The 17,202-nt window shown below is 37.8% G+C and overlaps 1 protein-coding gene across 1 annotated transcript; it reads right to left on the bottom strand.

Moving 5' to 3' along the window:
* Positions 1–172: 172 nt before the first annotated feature.
* On the bottom strand, positions 173–13,789 carry PTGER4 (prostaglandin E receptor 4). The gene is made up of 3 exons (XM_051990287.1): positions 13,094–13,789; positions 11,582–12,453; positions 173–2,613 (listed from the first exon to the last, which is right to left on the bottom strand). The coding sequence occupies exons 2-3, from the start codon at positions 12,443–12,445 to the stop codon at positions 2,023–2,025; spliced, it is 1,455 nt and encodes a 484-aa protein (XP_051846247.1). The 5' UTR covers positions 12,446–12,453; positions 13,094–13,789; the 3' UTR covers positions 173–2,022.
* Between the last annotated feature and the right edge of the window lie 3,413 nt (positions 13,790–17,202).

Genomic DNA, 17,202 nt, shown 5'->3' with positions numbered 1-17,202 from the left:
ATTTTTCTAACCTTTTGGTTTCTCATTTATTTATAAAATTAAATCATTCAAAAATATTTTTAGGATCTTAGTTATAGGATATGTCTTTCTGAGAGGTTTTGGATTCCTACTCTTTGTTAGAGATGACCAATATTTATACAAGGAATAAAGTTCAAGAAACATGTTCACTAAATTTGTCTTATTGTACAGAAAGCCATTTATTTTTTTATATATACCAACTCATATCAAACATGGTCAGAGTCATGTTGCTTTTCATTGCTATAAGAGAATTATAGGATTTCAGAGCTGAAAGAGAACTTAGAGATCATCTATTCTAATCATTCATTTTATTGAGGAAACTGAGGCTCAGGGATTTGAAGGAATGTGACCAAATCCACATAACTGTTAGTGGCAAAACCAGGAATCGAATCCAGGCCTCCTCTTTTCCAGAGCTTTTCCCACTGCACCGATGCTATTTCCAAAGAAGTGGGTTTGTAAAATACTCTTGGCAGTATGTTGAAACAAGGAAAGAGCATCATAGATATTTGTGTATCCTGACACTTACTTTATAGGACAAAAAAGTTTAATTAAGGATCCAAATGCCTTTGAAAGGTGGGACTTGGGGTAAGTTGTGAATTGAATGATTCAATTCTAAAGTTCTACAAGCTTTTCAAAATTGTGGAGCATTCATATCTCACTGAATGTTCTTTTTTTTTATTGTGATCACCAAAATAATTTCACTAGGCACAACAACTTTTCAAACAATACCAATAACAGGCTCAGAATTTAATTACAATAAAGCAATTCACAAAACACTTTAGGCAACAGAACATGCTTAATATTTCTTTGAAAAAGGCTCCTCCAAATTTCTGTACAGGATTAATGTGTGATACAATAAACTGTTACAAGGAGATCCTAAAAGAACATTCTTCTATATTCCTTATATAGGTACACTTTCATTACTGCCCTGTGGAAGACCAAATAGTCCAATTTTTCCACATCTGGCAAATAGGAACTTTCTTAAATGTTGTGATTGTAGATTTTCCCTCCTGCAACTACTAAAAATATGTACATTTTATTTTCATGAAAAAAGAAACCCGAAATTTGGATTTTTTTTTTACATTGCACATTTCAGTTTGGGCTTTATTCATTTAAAGACATACAAATTAATAGCACACTTCTATAATTGATGTGCTAGTGGATATTTAAAAGGAAAATATTTACCGGCATATTTAGCTTTTCTAAAAGAATGATTTCCTTTGAAGGATGAACATTTCTTTTTCTTTTAATATGTATAGTAGTAAATACTTTGGAAAGAATCTTTAGCACTTAAAATTTGAAAAGTATAGCCCAATCATTACTTTTTTTCTTTATCCTTCTGATATTACTAAATGCTCTCATTAAAATTTCAGATCTACTGGTTCCATCATCAACAATCAACCAATCACAGCTTGGCCTGAACATAACTCATGAATAATAAATCATATACCTGTAGCATCTATAACATCAGCAGGTAATATTGGGAGGAAAAATATGCCATTATTCCATCATACTTTGTATTAATAATAAAAACCTTCTCACAGAGAAGAAAATACATTAAATACTTTCAATCATGATATATACAGCAATAAAAATTCACATTTTCATGCTTTAGTGAGACACTGAAATTGTCTACCAAATAGTTCTTGTAGTTTATCTGAATGGAGGCCTCTTAGGATCTGAATATTGATCAGTGCCAAATATTTCAGTTCCCGATGCCAAAGAAACAACAAAGTGTCTACCACCTTGAGAGAGGCAAAGACTGGACTCTTCCAGACATCAAGTTCTGGAAGCAGTCGTATTCAGACACATCACAACCATGGCATTGAGTATGTCTGAAGTGCAGGAGGCGAGCCTGATTTACAATCAGGAAACACTGCTCTGGAGTGGGCGGAAAGACAAAAAGGCCCTTCAGAGCCTGACCAGATCCCTCCTTATGTTTCGAGTGCACTAGACCTTACCTACAAGGTGCTGGAAATAGCATGGTTATCTGTCACATACCCACTATATACACTTTTCTGAATAGTTTAATGTTTCATTAGGGAAAGTGACTTGCAAAGAGCCTCCCTTATGTGTGGGGCCTGTTGCTCTACAGTTCCCATCAGCTTCATCGACTAATATCACACTCTCTGAGTCCTGCTCCTGGGAGGTGTCTGAAGTCTCTGAGCTTCTCATAGTCCTCAGTGAGGTGGTGTCTGATGGGGGCATCCTGGGCCCAACTCCCGGCAACAAATTACGGCCTCCAGAGCCAGCTTCACTGAGCTCAGGCATGTAAAGGAGAGTCTGGGAGGTACTGCTCACCTCTTTCAGTTCCCGGGAAATGAATGATCTCGAGGGGCTGGACATGGCAGATGTCCGGTGGCCAGTACAGTTGAAGTTGCCCCCTGACTGTTCCCTGTGACCCCCTCCAATGCGGCAAAAGAGACATTTGATTTTCTCAATTGCTTTACTGAGCACTGTCTTTCGAAGAAGGATATAGATCCAAGGGTCCAGAATAGGGTTCACCGAAGCAATTCGAATAGCCTGCAGGTCAGGGTTCATGCTGATATTCCTCTCAGGTTCTGGTTGGTACAACTGGTTCACAAAGACACGCACCTAAAACAGATACACCAAAACTTAAATTTGGTCCAGGAAAAAGCATTTTAGAAAACAAACAAACCAACCTTTGCTAATTCACAGCATATTGTAGCAAGAGGAAAGTGAAGGGTTTCTAGCAAAAACTTCAAGAACTCTGTAAAATGAGAAATAAGAAAGGACCTCAAATTATATCACTTTTGCCTTTTAGCTAAGAGATTAAGATTCCATATTTTTTTAGATCACTGTTCAGAGCATAAAAAATTCTGTTGGATTGTTTTAGATACATTTTATCTTTCACTTCTATCATATTAATATATGTGTTCAAGGCTTACGTAAGTGCCATGTTATTACCACTATTGAAAATGAAACTCCTATTTCATTCAAGTCTTCCCTAGACAAATCTAGAGTTGCCCTTTTTTATATAATTTAGAAATGGCTATTCTGTCAAGAAAACAAATTCTTCCAAATAGAAGTTTACTGGAATTAAGCAGCTAGGCAGCTGCTTACTGAATGATGAAAATTCATACAGATTTAAAAAAAAAAATCTTCTCACATAGAAGCTATCTAATGATCCCAGGACCTAATTTGACTAGAAGGATTTTATATTTCTTTTTTCTAGAGGTGACTGAGCATATTAGAAATGTACAATCTGATTACAAATATTTTAAAGAAATCCTTTAATGGAGATAATTTTTATTATGCATGTTACTTTTTTATTTTGAATCCTTTTAGAAAAAAGAAATATAGAAAAAGAGAAAAATAAAAACTAACTTTTGATTTTTACAAATCTTTTAAATGAAAGTTCATTTAATAATCAATGTTTCAGAAGCCACAGTATGTCAAATACTTATTCAGAGTCTATTTATTCATATGTAAAGAATGATTTTAATATATTATTTTGCTTTTCCCCCAGGTTAAAACATTATAAGCAGCAAAGTAGAAGCTGGAAGAGGAGTTGTTAGAGGAAGGTACACTGAAACAGAGGAGTCAACAGTGGATAATGGAGAAAATGGAAAAATGGCAAAAAGCAAACATAGGGGTTCAAAAAACCACAATAGTACATTGTACTATTTAACATAAGGGCAAACATGCCATTATCTTCAGTAGCCAATGAAGCTATTATTGTCGATTCTATGTCTAGAATTGCACAGTAATTTAGCTTTTCCTAATAATGACCCTGAATTATAAGACAAGCATTAAATGATGTTTTATAGCCTCCACTTAGGAGGAGAGGGAAAGGGACAAATACATTTCTAAAAGATTTGCACCAAGTTATTAAGATAAAAGCTCTTTTGACAAAAATAAAAGAATCACTTATTGTTCAATTATTTCAGTGAATGAGATTACCATACATTTTAAATTTTCTTGTTTTTAAATAGTAAATCAGATATAAATTAACTCAAATTATAGTACTTTAGCTTTGTGACAAAAGGCAAATCATTGAACCTTTCAGAGACTGAGTTCTTATGGGTAAAATGAGGATAATGAAACTTGAACGGCCTCTCTTACTAGGCTTTTGAGAAGAAAGAGTTAAATACTAACTGCTTTATAAATATTATTTTTATTACTAAAAATAAAATGGTCATAGTGACTTCTATAGACTTAATCACTGGAAGAGAGATGAACACATATTTTATATACAATGTCAGCCAGTTTGACATAATAATTTTAATGCATTTTTTATGTCATGTAGTAACATTTTAGAAAATACTCAGAAATATGTCAGAAATCTGATCATCATTTTTCTAGGTCTGGTATAGATATTAAAGAGACAAGCAAAGAAAATAGAAGGCTAGTCTTGGAGAGAAAAGAATCTGGATTTAGGTTCTACTTCTGATATACTTTGGGTAAATCACTTATTCTCTCAATATCCATTGACAGCTACTGAAACTAGATATACAAATCTTTCAGTTTTCATTAATGGAGGGAGTTACTCAACCTCCCCCTTCCCTTTTCCCTCCAAAGATGAAAATATAGGTCCTTATTTATTTATTTGTTCATTATCTTCGTTTTATTAAAGGATAGCTGTTACCACATCTTTCCTACAGTAGAGCTTTTGACAGAAAACACTAATATCACTTCCAATTTATATATTTACAGTTATCTTCTTTATTTACCTCTCTACTTACTATCTATAAGTAATATAAATTGTTATTGTTCAGGTATTTTTCAGTCACACTTGATTCTTTGTAACCCCATTTGCAGTTTTCTTGGAAAAGATAATGGAATGGTTTTCTATTTCCTGCTCCAACTCATTTTGCAGATGAGGAAACTGAGGCAAACAGAGTTAGTTGTGACTGGTCCAAGATCACACAGCTAGTAAGTGCCTGAGGCTGAATTTGAATTTAGGAAGATGTCTTCCTGACTTTAGACCTCACCTATGGTACTACCCAGGTATCCAAGTAATGCAAATATTGTATTGAATTTTTTTTTTTTTTTTTTTTTTTGGCTGGAACAATTGGGTGAAGTGACTTGCTCGGAGTCACACCGCTAGGACATATTAAGTGTCTGAGGTCGGGTTTGAACTCAGGTCCTCCTAACTTCAGGGTCAGTGCTCTATCCACTGCACCATCTAGTTGCCCCTATATTTAATTTTTTAAAAAGTAAATGTTATAAAAATTGTAAACACAAGTAATGTAAACAGAGTATCTCAATTAAAACAAACAAACAAACAACTTTGTTAGTGTTCTGTACATAATAGTGTGATAAATCTGTAACATAAATTCAACAAGACTGGAGAATTATGGCCACTAGGTGGCAAGGCTACTCCAATGATCTCACTAGAGAATGCTAACTAACTTAGTTTTTCAGTTTCTAAACTGGCAACCAAGGATAACCAACACAACCTCGGTTAAATGTAAATTCTGTGTCTTGTGAAAAGTGTTGATTTTGAAATGGTCAAATGCTGTCTGCCTCCACCCCTTAACACCCCAACCTCAAGAGACTAGTGAAAGAAGAGAAATTCTTGGAAAATTTATGAGAGAGATGAAGTTGTCAAAGAACACAGTTCTTTTTTGAAATCCATTGCAGTATCTTAGAGAACTGAGAATGTCACTGAATGTTTAGCAAGTTGGTGGTTAGTTAGAAGAGCACAAGCCTTCTTTCACCACTGACTTGGATGGAGAACTAAAAGCAAGGAGAGTAACATCTCTGTGGTTTTGTTTACCTAGTAGTCAAACTATAGTGGTAATGTCTAGAATGAATGCTTCTAGTGCTGGAAGGTCATGGATGGATGACAGCCATGTTAAGAAGAACACATTTCTATTTTAATCTCTTGTGGTAAAAATGTTTAAACCAGGCAAAGTTGAGGAGGATGGACTATTGTTAAACCTGTTAGGTATTCGTTAATGGAACTCTTTCAAAAGTGTTGGTGAAATTTCCATGTCCATTTACTTTCCAAGGAGATTTTACTTTAAGATATAGCTTTTTATGGTGTTTTATATAAATACATTATTGTAGCTCTTTGATCTGCTTTTCCCAGAGTGTAAAAAGCCTATATCAGAACGAATACATCTGGAGAAGCAATCCAATTATGTGGGAAAATTGAGAGCATTTAAAAAAAAATTCCTGTTCAACATGCCCTAAATGTTACACAAAACAAACATGTTCAGGCAGATTTCATCATGGGAAAGGTACAGTATTGATAAAACAGACTGAGTCAGAAAAAAAAAATCTTGAAATAATTTAGGTTAAAAAATAGAAGACAAAAAACCCATCACCATCTAATCTCAAGAAATTAATCTGGTTTAGAGTAACTGCTGACTTATATATGTGGTTTCTTCTTGGCAATGATTAGGAAGTGACTTTATTTCTTGAATCTGTGGAAACTTCAGCCTTGCCTTTCCCTGAACCTTCATCTCTGGGGTAATGTGGGGATAAAGCCTGGATGGTCACAAGATACTTCTACCATAGCTCTGCCTCTTTTCCAGGAACCTCTAAAGGTGCTTTTATAAAAGTCTGAAGTTCAATGAAACACAATTTGAAAGTCATAGAGCAAAAATTACAGATTTAGTCCATAATTATTAGGTACCCAGGTGGCACAGTAGATAAAGTGCTGGGACTTGAGTCAGAAAAACATCTTCCTGTGTTCAAATCTGGCCCCAGATACTAACTGTGTGACCCTGGGCAAGTCACCTAACTCTGCCTTAATTTCCTCATCTGTAAAATGAGCTGGAGAAGGAAATGGCAAACTATTCCAATATCTCTGCCAAGAAAACCTAAATGGGGTCATGGAGAGTGGAATGTGGCTGAAAAAACATCTGAACAACTATAGTCCATAATTAGCATCATTTCAACAGAAAGCAAGGAATAGTGCACTGAGAAAGGATGTTGACATTCTAATTAAAATGATTTAATAACCCAGTAAAGAAATTATGTTTTCAAATGCCTGAAAGTGGCCTCTTACTGAGGTTCTGTGGTACCTATTTAACAGGGTTTGTGTGTACTCAGCTAGTTATTTTGTGAGAATGCTAAAATTGGTGCAACTATTATTAAAGTCCCTAAAAAATACTCCTTTTAAAAAAAATTCTAAACAAAACCCTTCAATACTGAAAGAATGCAGGTCAACATTCTGTAGGTAGCACGTTTTAGGAAGAGTTTGTTCACCAGAGAGTTGACAGAAATGTCCCAGTTAGATACATGTAGTGGTATAAAAAGACCACTGGATGAGAACCCAGAGGATCCAGATTCAAATATTCTTGTCTGACTCTGTCACTATCTGATAACATATTGCTTAGGTTTTTTAAACATCTATTTTCTTAGTCTTTAAAATGGAGTTAATAAACCTATAGTGAGGTTGGTATGAAGTAGTATAAAATGAAGTATAAGGGTGGCAAGTGATTCAAAGAGGATGGGAATACGCCCAAGATCTGAGTATGTGGGGAATAGAATAGATACAGAGAGCAAAGCCTTTGATGGTGAAGTGACAAAACATTAAAAAGATAAAGAGATAGTACATGGTAAAATCTCTTAGAAAATTCTTCACATGCAATTCATCTGAAAAAAAAAATCTGCCTCTAAGAGTAAAAAATTACTGGAAAGTTATCAAATCATTAGCAAACATGCAACTGTGATAAAGTACTTACTATCATCAATGGACTTTACCAATATGGAAGAAAGTTAAGATGTGAGGGAGAAGGTTAATGATGTTAACTATAGTTTCTAAGAAGTGAACTAACCTATTTACTTTAAAGTAAAGCCTATCTAATGCTTTAAGTTATCTAGTGATGGGTAAAAAAAGAAAATTGGAGAAAGGAAAGGATTGCAATAATGGTATTCTAATACAGCAGTTTGTGTATCTGCTGACCCATCTTAGTCATGGTGACATAGTAATGCACAAGTATTCACACCAGGAAGCTTAACATCAGTATTAAAATGTGTTATGTTTAGGGTGAGGAGATAAGCTTGAGAAATTAAAAAAAATTTTCACCTTCTGCTCTAACAGCACCAAAGTCTGTTTTTGTGTTATTTGTTTACTTAAACCTGCACTGTCTAATCTAGCCTGAATTGCCTCCCACGACATTTTATTGCTCTCTTTACCATAAACAAAGAAGTATTCTTTTACCTGGTTTTCATCTGTCTTTATAAATGTCTCCTAATCACATTCTAGCAAATGCTTTATAGAGACAATTGATTTTATAGTAAACAAAAAACAAAGCAAGACAAAATCCCCTATGGCCAGTCATTTTCTAGACTAATTAGGGACATATTAAGCCAGAGTTGTTATTTTTGACTAATTTGCCAGTGAACTGTTCTTAAATTTGGAGGAACAAAAACAAAAAAACCCCAAACCCCCCCCCCCAAAAAAAAAATCCAAAAACACCTTACATTTGGCTGATTGTACATGGAAATATATATATTTCCTTTTTTTCCCCCCCAGATCCTTCAGCAAATTGGCTCACATCCTGAAGCATGATTATTTGATTACAGTGATTATCTTTCCTTGGAGAGCTGCAAACATGAACATCCAGAAATTGATCTAGCTATTGCATTTAAGCACCCTTTGGTGGCAGTCTTCTCTGATGCTTTCTAGAGTATATATTCCTTTTTTTTTGGTTTATCTCAAGAATAGAGATATTATTTCTTCCAACCTTCCTGGATTTTGAAACTGGATGAATGGATGAAATGATCATAAGTGTATCACTCCCACTATCTGTTTTCTCTTTATGACATTCGTAGAATTTTGTAGATTCAATTAATTTCAACTTGAATTCCTTCAAGAGTGTATAAATAGCTAATTTTCTATTGTCTTCTTAAGGGTGTCTCAAAAGGTAGCATTTTATTGTTTATGGCTTAGTTCAATAAATTTCAATTTGTTATCCAGATAAAAATTCCTTCAAAGACTCAACTAAATGTGGAATAACTTGTAGCCATTCTCCTGAATAGGAATAGTTCTTTACTGAGGTTTTAGCAAAAGAGATCACAACTGGTAAAGTATCATTATTCTTTTTCTATTACAGCTTTCCAAAATATGGCAAAATTTGACATTTATTCCATAGCATTTTGTTATCCTGATTAATCTTGTCACAAATTTTTGAGAATATAAGTAAACTTTTTTTTTTTATGATCTATCATCATTATCTGCTTGACTTAAATGGTCTGAAGGGTTTGAACTTCAGACAGACATGACTGACACCATAGGTCTAGTTAACTCATTTCCCGAAATTGAAGCTTAGGCTTAATGATTATTCACGTTTAAATAATTTCTTATCTCATTACATACATTCATAAATTTGTCAAGCAGTACATGATCTTATGCTATAATTTTAGTGTTCAAAATAGTTAATTTTTATTAAATTTTTTATCACTTTTATTTCATTTTTTAATCATGAATAAAAACAAAACCTTTTAATTTTCATTATTGCCTTTTTAAAGCTTAAAAAAAAAATCAGTCACAGATTCCTTCCAAAGGTGTTTCAGTGCTTATTTTATTCAATGTCTCATTCACAGACTGATGATTTCTTACTTTCTCTTTACAGATCCTATATAGGATGGAGGGCACTCAAAGTGCACTTTTAGCTTGCTTGTTATGAGGTTTTGAGGTTTTTTTTTTTTTTTTTTTTTTTTTTTGCTGAATTTGTTTCGAATAAGTAGGAGAACTTGATCAGAAATGATTTTGACTCGTAAATTCATAGGATAAACTTTTCACATCTTGGAAGGAGGCATTTTCCCAATGAAAACTACTGTTCTTTGTACATAAATCCTTTTAAAAATTTTTGAATTACGTGTTGTTTAACTTTCTAGTTCTTCTACAAAATAGTTGTTCTATAAGAACTATTCACATTATTATTTACTATACTGTGAAGCCAAGAGAAAAGACTGAAGAATCACAGCTCTAGCAACAGGAAACTTGTTACTTCCAAAATCTCACTTTATTTCTTGCTACTGATAAGGAAAGTAAAACATTTATATAGCAAAAGTGATATAACTCTGCAGATTATATTAGATCCTATATCCTTTTAGCCATATTTTGTGCTTCTGTTTTTATACTCTGGCAAGATACTATTGTCTTTCCCATTTATCCTTAAATTACTGCGTTTACATTCACTTTACTCACACTCTGTTTAAACAATCAAGATTCCTATGGTTGGTGACAATATTAGCTTTATTATATTTATTGTCATATATCCCAAACAATGCAAGGAAGACTTGATTTGTTCAGTGATTGTGAACTGATGGTGAATTTCCAGCTGAAAATAACACCAGATTAAAATGCAGCTAATTTTTTTTAAGTATCAATTTTACAATTTACAAGGGGCTACGAGATAGCTTCAAAGTCCAAAGATCTTGGTTCAAATCCTGCTTCTGACCCTAGACAAACCTCTCAGTTCTCTCCAAGGTAACTCTCTCAGATCGCAAAATGCAGAGAATCTGTAGAGGGAGCTCCTTCACCTGGGAGAGAATTCCCTATATGAATGAAACCATAGGTTTATACTTAATCTATATCTATTTAGGTGGATATGGCAAATAATATATGATAAAACCAAACCTATTAAAAATAAAGCCATTTTTACCAAAACCCAATGGTATTTATTTGGATGTGAGAATCATACTTGGTCTGTAAAGGAAGATATCTTTATATTTATCTATATGAATTATTACAAGTGCATGTGAACGATCAGTTTTGCATTAGTGCAGAAATATATGATTATGAAAATTTAAGGGAATTTTCTTTGAAAGAAAAATGAGGCGCAGTTGGAATATCTCCAGATTGGCAATTAAGAGACCCAGAATTATGTGTTGTCTCTGTGTTGGACAGAGGTATCTAAGTCTCTGTTTCTTTCTCTGTTGAACTACAGATGATTTAAAAATCTGGTCCCTTTGGAGCTCAAAATTATTGGTTTTTTAATGATTTTAATTAAAATTCTTTTAAAACTCCATCTTTGTAGACTATGGCCAACCTCAGGTTCTATTTTAACATTGTATGGAAAAAAGAAAGGGATAAAAAGATAAAACCTGTCTAAGGAAGAGAGCATTCTACTTTATTCTTCCCACATCTGGCAAATTTCTCAATTGGCAGGAAGACAGAGGAGATAGGCAGCTGGCTAAGATAAGGAAAGAAAAAAATACTATGAAAGAAAAAAATTAGAAAAGCCTTTTCAAATCCTTGTGGGCAGAGTTTGCCATGAAGAGGTGTGAAACCAGGATGCAACTGATTCAAGAGAAGCCTGGAATATATCTAAAAGACCTTGGGAGAGGCTGAGATGACAAAACAATGGAAATTAGATACTTGCTAAAAGAAAGGAGCAAACGGGGAAACACTAGCAGGGAAAAGTTCAACAGAAATGGTTCCACCAGTAGCTAGGTGATAGGGAAAGAGTCCCAGCCTGAATCGGGAAGCCTGGGTTCTGGGCCTGGATGGTTCCCTAACACTTCAGCTTAGGCAGTTTTCCTCTCCGAACCAGCTCTCTGATCTGTAAAAATGAGTAGGTTAGTCTAATTCACCCCTTCCAGTTCGGCCCTTCCAGGAGGATTTTGGCTAACTCACCACGAGAGGAATGGAGCAGATGAGGACCACCAGAGAGGTTGCGATGAGCAAGATGACCATCTGGATCTCCGCGCCAGCGATGCGGCGGAAGCTCCTCCGCCTACGAAAGTCACTGAGACGCGGGACAGCGGAGCAGGAGGCCAGGCTGGTGGAGGCAGCGGAGACCGCGGCGGCGGCAGCGTGGTGGTGGCTGTCCGTGCCCAGCGAGGTGCGGCGCACAAACTGGCGGTGCATGCGGATGAGCGCCACGCAGACCAGCACGTTACAGAGAACCGTAACCAGGATAAGGAAGGAGCTGAAGCCCGCGTACATGTAGGAGAAGGCGGCGTGAGTGGTCACATTGGTGCGCCAGTCTATGAAACACCAGGTCTGGGGGAACTGGAGCTTGGAGCTCCCGAGTCCCATGCTGGGCAGGGCGCAGAAGAGCACATTGGAGACATAAACTGCAAAGAGTGTGAGTCCGGCGAGCTTCTTGTCCACGTAATGGCTATAAAAGTAGGCGTGGTTGATGGCCAGGTAGCGTTCGATACTCATGGCGCAGATGATGCTGAGACCCGAGAGGCCGAAAAAGAGGAGGATAAAGGTGCTGTACTCGCACAGCCCAGCGCCCCCGGGCCATTGTCCCTTCACGTAGGTGGCAATAGTAACCGGGCTGACCAGAGAGGTGCCGAGCAGGTCGGTGACTGCCAGCCCGCACACCAATGTGTAAAAGGTCGTCTCCTTTTGTTCCTTTCGCGATTTGCACAAAACCACGATAGCTATCAGGTTGCCCACCACGCCGAAGATGAACATCACCGCTGGAATTGTCGCGGGAGGGAGTTTTAATTCTGCCGTGGCAGAGGCATTGGTCTCTATGGAGGACATGGTGATGGCTAAAGGGGACGGAGCCCAGGAGGTGGGGGAGAGGGAGAAAAGGAGAGAGAGACAAAGAGAAAAATGAGACAGACAGAGAGAGAGAGAGAGAGAGAGAGAGAGAGAGAGAGATGGATGAGCATTCGGCAGCATCGAATTTTATTTTCTCTGGGGCTCAGCTTTCACACATCATATATAATAAGTCTAAGCATATAATTTATGCGGATGATAATCAAGCTTTATCTACACAGAAATCTACGAGCTTAACCAGCATTTGTAACAGCATGAAGGATTAGGATTTTGGTTTGTTTTTAAAATGATTCCCTCCTTTTTTTCTCTCAGCATCTTCTCTCACCCTCCTTCCACCTGCCTCCAACCCCCTTCCCCGCTGCTCCCAGAAAATTAGGATCCAGGGAAAGGAGAAAAACTGTCTTGCAAAGGACTTGATTTTTAAATTTAATAATATTCATTTTTTTTTAAAGTTAGGGGCGCTGTTTTTTTTTGGGGGGGGAATCTTATTTTCCCCTTGCTATGTGATCCTGTACTCCTTTCCCTCTCCCAATTTAGGGCAGCATCTCGCCTCCTGTCAAAGCTACCCTCTTCCCTCCTCTGTCCCCCTTCTTCCTCCCACCTTAATCCCCCAAATCCCCCAGCTCTCACCTGCGGCGGCGGCGTCACCAGAGATTCCTCAGAGCACTTAGTTCCTTTTGAAACACCTTCACTTTCCTTCACAGCCTTTTGTCCCCTTTCTCGTGGAGCTTTGCCAAGCTTCTCTTTCTTACGTAGGGTTCGAGTCTGCTCTGCCCGCCTGTTAATTGAGGCTAAAAAGGTCAGCTTAGTCTGCCTTTGTTTTAGGAGAATCACGAAAATCTGGAGGAGAGTAGGGTGTACAGAAGGATGTGGGTGAATTAATTATTCGGGAATTGGATTTCTGAGGTTTGTTGAGGGCTGCGCCGCCTTTTTAACTCCGTGGGATAGTGAAAGTCCCTGAGCTCTGGGGCTTACGCAGGTAGGCACTGACACTCAAAGATCTTGCCCCACAGGTGGACACAGATGGTCCCGGGTCTCGCAGCGGTCCGGCCGAGGATGCCTATCGAGGCCGGCTGCTGGGGTTGCAAGAATTTCCTGCGTCCTGGGGACCGTTCGGCATCCGCTTTGGTTGGGGCTCAGATCTAGAGCAGTTCATCTTCCTCTGCTCTCCGGGGCATGTGTTATAGTCCAGCTCTCTTCGACTCTGTACAAAGTTTTCTCCTCCTCCAAGTTTCCCTAGCGGGGGCGGAGACCAAAGACGCACCTCCCCTCTAACTATTGGTCCGAATGGCTGGGAAAAGGAGGGATCAATTCCTCCACCTCCGCAGACAGATACGAGACTCCCCTTCTGTTGAGGGTTTGGGGGTGGGGGACGAGTAGCCGGGGCTTCTGTGGGCGGGATTACGTGCTGGGCGGGAACCTGCCTTCGTCTCCCGCCTGCCTCCTCTCCGCGGTTATCAGCAGGCAGCGCTCGTACCCACAGTGTGGCAGCTTCCTGAACCTTGGCCGCCTTGGAAGAAAGGTAGCTTGCACCGCCCGCAGCAGAATCACTGAGCAGAATCCCGGCCGGGGGATGTAACCGCCGGAGAGAATCCGGAGAAGCGCCTTTCTCTCTTCCATTCTGAGCGCCTTCTTTGCTTCTTGCCTCTTTTCTCTTTCCCGGTCAGGGCAGGAGAGAAAGAGAAGCATCTCTGGTAAATGCCTGCTGATTCTCTTCTGTACTCAATAGGCTATTTTCCAAATCTTTCTACAGAGCAGGAAAGGAAGACAACCTTTAGGAATAAGTTTGTTCTCCTGTAGCCTCAGGGAGTGCAAATCAGGATAACACAGGAAGGTGTGCCCGGGAGGCTATGGGTGCCAGACTGCTGATGGCAGGGTGTGTTGGCATCCTTACTCCATAAAAGGAGCTGAAGGTACTCAGCAGTGGCTGGGTGAAGAAGGAGTCGCGGCTGACAGGATGAAAAAGGATGCACTAGATCGGCATCCGGGACCAACCTGACCTCTCTCTTACCCTGTGTGCATGCGAAGATTTTTATCCCCTGGCTTGTTTTTCCCCAAGTATAGTTGTGTCTAACCGCGGAGTTGGCTTCTGCTCAGACTCAAGCACTTCCCATCACAAATGACACAGAATGACATTATGTGGCTGGATTTGGGTCACTAAACCTAAGAGTAGTGATCTTTATATCACTTATTTCTTGGAAAGAAAGGTATGGGGAGGGATAACTTGTTTTAAATAGAGCCCACCTTTGTTAGTTTCTGGGACTAAATTTTCAAATCTCTCACCGCCCCTCTCTCCCTCCCCCCACTATGCCCTTCCATATTTAGTTTCTTTTTAGTTCATTTGGCTTCTCGAAGAAGAAAGGGAAAACCCATGCTTTTACTGTGTACTTTATATGATACTTTCCTCGGCTCCATATCTAAAAATCAGAACAGCAATTTTGGGGTTCTGACTTAGTCACCAAAAATAAGCTGAGGTGGGGAAAGAAACTTTTCCACTTAAACTCCTATAAATCACCCTTTCCATAAAGACTTTTTTTAGTTTTTGTAATTTGTAATGACCCCTGGTTCTCTCTATTCATAACTAGCTATGAGAAACTATAGAAGATACTTCTAAAGGTAGGGCATGGTCAAGAAAGAACTCAAGTATGGCAATGATAAGATCATAGGGCTAGAGTTGGAACAGACTTAAAGGTGTCCTCCTCGAGTTCAGAGTAATTAACAGGGGTGGGATTTGGACCTAGGTCATTTGATTCAAGAGGCAGCTCTCCTACTGTAGAAATTAATAAAGGACTTGGGCTGTTATAACTTTTTGAGTTGAATTTATCTTTATAGTCTGATTTTTCACAAAGGATATTGACCAACCAATATTTATAAACATATAGATGTGGCATAATTATTAAATGCCACATAAATGGCAGCATTCTAGGTTGCAAAGTGCTATTTGTTAAATTATATATTTATATAAATTAATGTCCTTGGCTCAATTTCTCATGACCCCAAGACTTCATCTGTACTTATCTGTGAATTTGATCAATCTTTCCCAAGTCAGCATTACAGAAGAATTAGCAATAAACAAGAAACTGCTCATTCTACTTCATGTTAATTGCATTACGTCATTCTCACTAATCATATTTTCCTTGTGCTCATGGTAGTGGTTAGTAAAACCATACAATGTAAGTAGGAAATTTCATGGTCACTCTCGTGGTTTATATATATAAATAAAATTTCTCGGTCTTATAGTTTCTATACTAGAAAATAGCTCAAGAAAATAATGCTCCATTACATGATATTGAACCTCAATGTTCATTTTAGATACTGGATGACAGATTAGAATGAAGAAACTGAGTTAAAAGCAATTAAAATGGTAGATTACAGGCTGCTTGGGAAGATCACAGATGTAGCTGGAGAAAGCACTTTAGATGGTACTTCCTATGCCAACTGTCTTTTTAAAGAGTCAATGATTTTGAAAGGAAGCGAATTAAATTAAAGATCCATCAAACAAGTGTGTAATGAAATGAGTCACTGCCCACATTTATGAAGTTTAGATTGATAAAAACAACCATTTTGTTAATTTAACCTTCAGCCACAATCCAACAGTTCAGTTTAACTAGATGGTACAGCAGATGGGTGGCAGCTAGATGGTGCAGTGGATTGAATATTGGATCTGTATTCAGGAAGGCCTGAGAACAAATCCCATCTCAGACACTTGCTGTGGCTGAGTGGCCCTGGGCAAATCATGGCTTCTTTGAGCCTCAATTTCCTCATCTGTAAAGTGGAGATAATAATAGCTCCTACTTCCCTGGGTTGTTTGAAGATAATGTTTGCAAAGCACATAAATATTGGCTATTTTAATGCAATGATTCAAGAAGGTGATTATAGTTTTGATTTTAGCATTCAGAAAGCAAGAGCAGTGACATTTTCTTTGATTACCAGAGGGATTTGTGTATATTCTGCAGTCAAAAATATACATTTACAAAGTGTGTGTGTGTGTGTGTGTGTGTGTGTGTGTGTGTGTGTACACATGCATATCCATACATATACACTAGTAATTAATTGAATTGGGGAATGATTCTTTGGAAGATAGTTTAAAATATCAATCATTTGAAACATTTAGTTAATTTTAATATGTGCATGTGATTTTTTTCTTCCTTGAAGCCTCAATTATTACTTCACATTTTTCTTTTTCTTTGCTAAGTGTTGACACATGGAGCCCTGCTTGAAGTCAATATTCCATTATCAGAGGAAAATGACTATAGGGGGACATAAGTAGGAGTGCTCTTAATTAGTAGCAGGATCATACTTCCTTGGCAGTGCCAGTCAGGGAAGCTTAAGTATTATGTCAAAAGACCAGTTTATTTGATGACTTAGTGGAACTTTTTATTACTCTAGGGTAAATAGAAAGGGGAGAACTGCTTTCTCTTTTTGCCTGCAAGCAAAGGCTGCCAGTGTCTATAGATGCGCCCAATTCCAACATCCTGGTTCCATCTTCTCTTGGGACCAAAGAAGGATAAATGAGTTTTTTTTTTTTTCAAAAGGGGAGGAATCTGGAAAGAGCCAAGGCAAGAAGGAGAAGAGGGAGTGAGAAGGAAAGAAGAAACATGCTAAGCAATGAGATAAAAGAGCTCTGGATAAAGTGAATCTGACTTGGTCTGGACCTAAGGCTAGTAACATTCAGAGTGCTCCTGCTAAGATCTGAGTGCTAATCATTTTTGAATTACAACTCGGCCCAAATTGTTTAT

Source organism: Antechinus flavipes, chromosome 1 (assembly GCF_016432865.1).
Source record: "Antechinus flavipes isolate AdamAnt ecotype Samford, QLD, Australia chromosome 1, AdamAnt_v2, whole genome shotgun sequence".
NCBI classification, from domain to species: domain Eukaryota; kingdom Metazoa; phylum Chordata; class Mammalia; order Dasyuromorphia; family Dasyuridae; genus Antechinus; species Antechinus flavipes.
This window is presented reverse-complemented; position numbering and strand designations above follow the sequence as displayed.